This window comes from Erithacus rubecula (assembly GCF_903797595.1).
Source record: "Erithacus rubecula genome assembly, chromosome: 3".
Lineage (NCBI taxonomy): Eukaryota > Metazoa > Chordata > Aves > Passeriformes > Muscicapidae > Erithacus > Erithacus rubecula.
Window position 1 is genome coordinate 65,684,936 of NC_136689.1, and position 7,423 is coordinate 65,692,358.

Genomic DNA, 7,423 nt, shown 5'->3' on the forward strand with positions numbered 1-7,423 from the left:
CCCAAAACAGAGTGCCTGCTGTTCAGAGCTGCCGCAGCCATGGCAAAGGTGGGACGGGCACGCAAGCCTGTCACGGGTTTGACAGGTGCTCGCAACAGTGAATCGTGTTGTTATCGAGTCCACTGAACTAAAAGAAAATAACAAAAAAAGGACAAAGCACACCATTGCTGTCGCAGTATTGTGTCTTTCAAATGGATCTGAGAACAGGAAAACTGGGATCCTAAGTTAAATCTGTAGCGAACACGCCACCAAGTTCTCACACGAGTGCTCTTGACTAATCGAGTAAGTGGAGTCAAGCCCAAATCAAGACCTCAAAAATGCACTTCAGGAGGGGAAAAGCAAAGCCCACGCTACTCAGTCTCCCTGCGCTCTCTCTCTCTCAAAAAAAAAAACAAAAATTAAAAAGACAAAAAACCAAAAAGGAGAACAATTCCACAAGCCACAGCAATGCGAGCCTACGCACATCCATCTTCCGCTGGCAGAAACTGAAGCTCCTGCTCGAAACCCCCAGACTCGGGGCAGTCCCTGGGCGCTCTGGCCGCCTCCCTCCCGAGCCGGGCCCCGCTCCGGGCGCGGTGCCGCTGCCCGGCCCGGCCCGGCCGGGCGGCCCCGGCTCCGCTCGCCCTCGGCCCCGTCAGTAGCGGGGGGCGGCGGGGGCCGGCGGGGCGGCGGCGGGGCCGCCCCCGGGGCAGCCGCAGCAGCGCAGAGTGTAGTTGCGGCCGCCGTTGTTGTCCCAGAACTCGCCCTGCGGGCTGCGGTAGCGGATGGCGAAGTGCAGGGCCGAGCCCTCCCGCAGGCTCGGCGGGACGCACAGGGTGAAGCCGTAGCGCTCGGCCGGCGGCTCGGGGGGCAGCGGCGCGGCCGGGACGTCCACGAAGGAGAGCCACTCGTTGAAGGTGTAGCGCACCGTCACCTCCTTGGGGCCGGGGCCGCCCAGCACCTGCACGGTGCCCCGCACGTCGGTGGGCGCCGCGGGCCGCCCCAGGCGCTCCAGGCAGACGCGCTGCCGCCGCAGCCGCTCGGCGCCGGGCTCGCCGCCGTCGGGGAAGTCGGGCACCAGCAGCAGCGCGGGCGGCGGCTCGGCGCCGGGCGGCGGCGGGTCCCGCTCCTCGCCGGGCGGGCTCTGCAGGTGCGACAGCGCGGCGGGCGGCACCTGCGGCTCCTCGGCGTCGCTGAAGTGCTTGACGCTGGCCAGGCTCAGCCCCAGCGAGTCGGCGAACTGCACCCGCTTCTTGCACTTGCCGCAGCAATCTTCGCCCGCCGCCGCCGCCTCCCCCTCCTCTTCCTCCTCCTCCCCCTCCTCCTGCCGCTCGCCGGGGCCGGGGGACGGCGGCCGCCCGCAGCGGCGCAGCTCCAGCAGCACCAGCCGCTCCCCCGCCGCCTCCCGCTTGGCGTCCCGGGGCCCCGTCGGGGCCGCGCCGCGGAGCCGCCGCTCCTCGGCCGCCAGCTCCTGCCGCGGGCGTGCGGGGCTCGCCATGGCGGGGCGCCCCGCTGGGCCCGTCCCGGCCGCCCCTGTGCCGGAGGCGGACGGGCCGGCACCGCTTTATCCGGCGCCCCCGCCGCAGGCCCCGGGCTGGGGGCGCGCCCCCCCGCCGGCCCCGGAGCCTCCCCGCGGGGCCGGGGCTGGGGCTGGGGCGGCGGCGGGCGGGGGCGGGACCTCCCTGGACGGGCGACGCGGAAACAGCCGCGACGGGCGGCCCCGCACGTCCTCCCGCCCGCGGGGGCCGCGGTTACCAGGGCGCGGAGCAGCGAGCAGCGAGCAACGCTCCGAGTTTACGGGCTTGGAGCGGCGACGGCGGCGGGGAGAGGCGCCCCGCGGGGCCCCCCGCCCGCACAGCCAGGCCGGGGGCTGCCGGAGCAGGCTTCCTTGTTACTGTGATTCGTTAGTTATTATTGTCTGTTATTATCATCATCATACCGTCGTCGTTATCTAGGCTTCCACCCGTCGGAGGTTCAGCGGAGAAAGAGCCCGGAGGGTGAGGATTAAGCAGGAGCCCCCCAGCCCCAGGCTGGCATCACCGAGGAGTTCCATCCATCCATCCATTCAGGGAACGGGAGGCGGTGGGAGGTGAGCGGCCCCTCGGGACCGGGGCTGAGCCGCCGCCCTCCCCGCCGGCCTGGGCGTAACAAGGGCTGGGGGCTGCCCGTGAGCCGCGCTCGTCTGCTGCTGGGAGTCTGTGACACCCCCGGCTTTTGTGTGTAAATCCATTTCCACCCATCCTAACTGCAGAGAAAATCTTTGAGACCAGAGCTCGAGGACAAAACCCCAAAGGTAAAACAAACTCCAAAGGCATTAACTTTTAAAAGTAAGTTTTGTAAGCAAATCTCTTTTTTTTTTTTTTTTTTACCCACACCCGGTACTAACTCTACTCTTACTTGTGTAAAATCAAGTCCAAAGGCTCAGGAGGCACACACTTGTGCACAAACACCCTTCGAGAAGGCCAGGCTATCTCCAAAGTTTCCAATTAAAAACTGAAAATCAAGAAAGGAAAACAAAATACAGACATCGACCCTAAATAAATAAAGAGAAGTAGTGTCCCTTTCAATTTTATTTTGTAGGCATGACGCATAGTAAACAGCATCCTTATAACAGCATGTTTTTATAACTAGGATGAGGTCTGCATCTGAGAAGTTTTCAAATTTGGTTCTACACTTTGTGCATGCCACAGCTATTGTCTGGGGTGATTTGCACGGATGATTGCAAAAATGCTACATTATTAAACTTCCCTCCATTCTTTTCCTCATGGAAGAGACACTAAAAAACATATGCAGACAACCCAGTGCTTTTTGAAGCAACATACTCCCACTATGGATTTAGCAAGGAGGTTTTTTGTTTGTTTTGCATAGGTTGTTTTATTTTTAGCATCAGTCTGGTTGCCAGAAAGCAGCCTCCCAGTGTGAGTGAATACACTGCAGTTCAACTGAGTGTGCAGTCTGGGTCTCGCAGAGGAATGAATGTCAAAGCAGCAGGAACATCACCCAGCAGTTTTCTTAGCAGGCACTGCTGTGAGGGTGTTCTTGCTACACCTTGGCGGAGGAGCTGCAGAGTGAGCAGTTCCTTGGGATAATCTGACTACTCAGTATTTGTTTATCATTTGATTTAGGGCATTGTAAGAAGAGGAAAAGGACAAACATCCTGGCTGGCACCCTCTGTGCTGGTGAAACATACTAAACCCCAGTTTGCCATCAGCTGCTGATCACCAGCTCTGCTGTGAGATGCCAGGTTCGGCAGGCTGTTGGCTAAACCCTTCATGGGAGGGTTCCTTTGCCTTGTCTGCTCCTTCAGCTCTTGGAACCAGCCAGCCTCAGCTTCATGGTGCTAAACCACAGACCGTGGTGCTGAGTTCCCAGCTGAGCTCTGGGGTGCAGCACAGGAAGGAGGAACGCAGTTGTCCCCTTCCTGGACAGCAGCAAAGGTGCTGGTGTCACCTGTTTGCATCGTCACTCCCAACCTGCTGGTATCTCTAGCAGAGCAGTGGAAATTTTGGGTCTCTCCCAAACACTTTCCTGTTAAGTAACACTCACTGTGATGAAAACAGGCTGCAAGCACTTTCTTACTTATGCCTGGAAGTGACACCTCCTCACTCACCTCTCTGAGGCTTGTGGCACCTCAAATTACCAAGCTGGAAAGAAAAAAAAGGAATGGATTATGTGTAGGAAAAGGGTGCTTAAAACATACAGTATGTTCAAGAGCCCTTACCTAAATAGCATACTGCTACTTTAATTTCTTGAAACGCTCTCTATTATATGGTGAGGAAAGCAGAAATGAAGAAACCAGCCCTTACTTCCTCATGTGGAAGCTATCTCAGCTTGCCAAATCATTAACAAATGTTTTAAACAGCAAAGGGAAAAAATTTTGCCATTTGCTCATAAGGCAATACCATTTGGACTACTAGAAATTTCAGAGTAATGTGAAAGGTTTAAGCAAAATAAGGGACAGCAAAAAGAGAAAACAACTGTAAATATTGATAAGAGTAAGTAATATGGTAGCAATTAATACACACTTCTTATATGTTCCATATCTCTTGGAGACAGGCCTGCAAAAAGAACTACAATTCATAGAAAATAAGCAAAAGCAGTTAAGCCAACATGAATCCATATTGCAGGAAAATAAATAAAATCAGGCAATTAACGGCATACAAACTCATATTTTAGTGGGAATCGGTTGCTACCATTTTGAAAGGAGTAATTTAAAATCAGATAAACCTTTAGAACAGATGTTCAACTACCCACCAAAGCCTGCCAGAGCACTTTAGTTAAGGAGGCATTTAGTATTCTCTTACATGTTTTAAAATGGCTTCTCCTAAAAGAATGGTCTCAGGCTTCCAAGTACTATTTACCACATTTGCTATTAAAGAAAATGTGATTAAAGCTGAGGGATTTCCTAGTAAAAGAGAGATAGCATTATTAGCAGCCATGAGGCTTTTTGCATTCCCTGATCTTGGACCAGATTATGTTTAGGATTATCAACTACACACAGGATCAACACAGCACTTTCTTTCATTTCCCTGCTTCTTGTTCACAACAGCCCACCTTGACCCCATCCTGCAAACAGCATACACATTTTGCAGAAGCATTTGCATCCTAAGATGATTACTGAAAATGGCATAAAAAAAAAAAGAATGTGAAAATCACTGGTAAGCAACCCACGGTATTGCTTTTCAGTTCTCACTATGATTGCATGGGAATGTATTTCTCAGGAGTCATTAGGTCAGGGATTTTGGGTTGGAGCTATATTTTATATGGAGTTTGATAAATTGGTCAAGATGCTCAGATCAATAGTTGTCATCATCTGAACAGAAAATTAATATGAAAATATTTGTTTGCAGACACCCAGAGTCAAGTAACTGGAGAAATCTGTAGATTCAACTCAACCACACAATGTAAAACAGAAACCCATTCAAATACTGTTCATAATTACTTTTAATGCACTTTTAATATTATCCTCAACTTTCAAACCCAGGGCTAGGAGATTTTCCAGTTAGTCCAAGGTAAAGTATTCAATTTTTGGATGTACCTAGTTCAAATATGCCAGATCTCTCCAATTTCCTACTTATGATCTCTCATGACAATAGCTTGTCAGAAAATGTGAATGAGTCATAAACTCCTAAGCCCTATGAAACAATTTACAGGGATTTAGAAATATGCAGAGATTATAACAGTTCACACACAAAATTAATACCACCTTTTTCAAATGCTAGCAGCATTCATTCAAACAATATTCTTGCTTTGCTTTGAAAATTACGTAGCTCTTTATCCTGGTTGTAGCAGTCATGTTTTTATACAAAAATTCCAGCAAGGATATTAATAGCCTCCTCAATTATTTAAGGGAAAAAAAAAAAAGATGCTCCATGAAATTCTAGCTTATCTGTGTTTCTAATGAGGATAGGATTTTCAGTTTACTTTGTTTACGAGGACGGTCAAACACTGAAAAACTCAGTGGGTCTATACAATATGATCAGAAATTATTCAGAAGTTAGATTATTAGACCTAATTTCCTTCTTTATGCAGGAAAACCAAGCAGCTGTATTTTAAAAAGGCATGCATTAAGTCCATTATGGGGAAAGTACTGAAATGGAAACAAATAGATGGAAGTGATTACTTTAATTTCCAAATCTTAAATACAAATATTTAAATGTAATTTCTGCAGGATGCCCAGCAAACAAAACCCATTAGAACTCTGAGTCTCTCAGCACTTTTAGAGATCTCTGCTGTATAATTTTTCTTGTGTCTCAACAGACTTTCATCTGATGTTCCTAATGAGATTAAATGCATGAAAATATTACACTTACTCAGTTTTTCTGAACTACAGCAATGATTTTCTGTGTTTTCTATGATGATGTTGAATATCCTTTTCAATTACTAAGTCCAAGTATTTGGCAGTAAGGCAAGGAATGTCTCTTCATTTGGGTGAAATGCTGAAGGTGGAGTTTTGACATTGATTTCAGTAGGTCCAAGATTTCCCTGCATCTGGTATAAAATCACAGCCATACTTCATGACATGTAAAATCTATAGTATGGCACAAAGGATTCTAAATTCAGAATGAAATTGGCATTAACTGTGACAAAACTATATTGCACAGAAACTTTCCATTCACTAGGATTGCAGAAGTATTGCTTTCATCTTATGGTTCAAAAAGGTGTCAAGATTGGTTTAATACCTTTTGTATTTATAAGATATTTATCCAAACTTTTTATGTTCTAAACTTTTTATGTGGTACACTGAAAATCTTAGGCCTAACATCTGTCAACCTTTTAATCAGTAAATTATATGGTGATAAAACCCCCATCCCATGTACAGGTTGTCATCCTGCCTTCCTTATAGGCTGCTGTTGCATTTCAACAATTTAACTCAAATAAACACTCTCTGAAAAGGAAAAGTTCAGATTACCAGTGAGAAAAAATGGTTTCAGCTTCCAAAGGGTATTCACAGCATAGGAGTTGAAAAGGGTTTTGTTTTATGGGTTTTGTTTGTTTTAATGTGGATCTCCAGAAAGTTGCAGAACCGCATCTCTTTCAAAAGTTTCTGATGAACACTAGGATCCAGGTTCTCACATGTAAAACCTCTATGTTTATGTGGGGTTTTGTTTAGTTGTTTTTTCCAATCTAGGAAAAGTATAATTTGATCAAATTCATGCCCTACATTATGCTAGTACATTGCTTTGGACTTGAGTGAGGAAGAAGCTTAATCTTACCCAGAGTAGGTTGGTATAGAAGGCATTCTACCCCCAAAATTATTGCTGGAGTATTAAAATAATTAACTATTTTATTGCTTTCTTTCTTAAGTTGCTGGATTTTGCTCCTGCCCTGCCACCTAGCAGCCTGCCTTTGGAAAACATAACCCAATGTATTCTTAAAATTCTGTAAGGAAACTTATTCAGATAGAAGGTGTTCACCTCTTGTCTAAGGACACTCAGAGATTCCAAATGCTTGACATACCCTCCAAAATTAACTACTGGAAAGGATATAAAACATGATGAAACAAAGCATCTCTAGATCACCTTTTTGAGTTGCTAGCACATGAACATTACATGTCTGAGTAATTAGATTCCCTCCACCCTTTTTTCGCCCTCTGCAGCATTTTTACTCATTGCTAACGCAACATGAAAATGGAAAGCAACATGAACTTGTACCCACATTAATTCTGTTTTGTCTTTTTGTGTTTGCCTTTGTTACAAGCAGCAAGGCGCATAGCTCACTCAAAATCAATACTGGCATGAAGTCATTTGGTCTCTCCCAGGACAAGAGAATTTGCCAGCTGGTCAGAAGGACCTTCGTGACGTCAGCTGGCAAAACCTTGCTGGTCTTCAGAGCTGTGCTTGACGTGGCACAATGGAACTCCAGCCTGACCTCATCAGCTCAGGTACCTCCCCGTCCTTTGGGAAAACAGAGTTGGGCAATCTAGCCTGTTCTAACAACTCCT

The 7,423-nt window shown here is 47.8% G+C and overlaps 1 protein-coding gene across 1 annotated transcript; it reads right to left on the bottom strand.

Moving 5' to 3' along the window:
* Positions 1-558: 558 nt before the first annotated feature.
* Positions 559-1,621, bottom strand: PPP1R3G (protein phosphatase 1 regulatory subunit 3G). Its single transcript, XM_079299457.1, has one exon. It carries the CDS (start codon positions 1,475-1,477, stop codon positions 635-637), a length of 843 nt encoding a protein of 280 aa, XP_079155583.1. The 5' UTR covers positions 1,478-1,621; the 3' UTR covers positions 559-634.
* Positions 1,622-7,423: the final 5,802 nt, after the last annotated feature.

Bases quoted from the DNA above. Each gene is read 5' to 3' on its own strand.
- PPP1R3G (XM_079299457.1), bottom strand. From the start codon at position 1,477: ATGGCGAGCCCCGCACGCCCGCGGCAGGAGCTGGCGGCCGAGGAGCGG.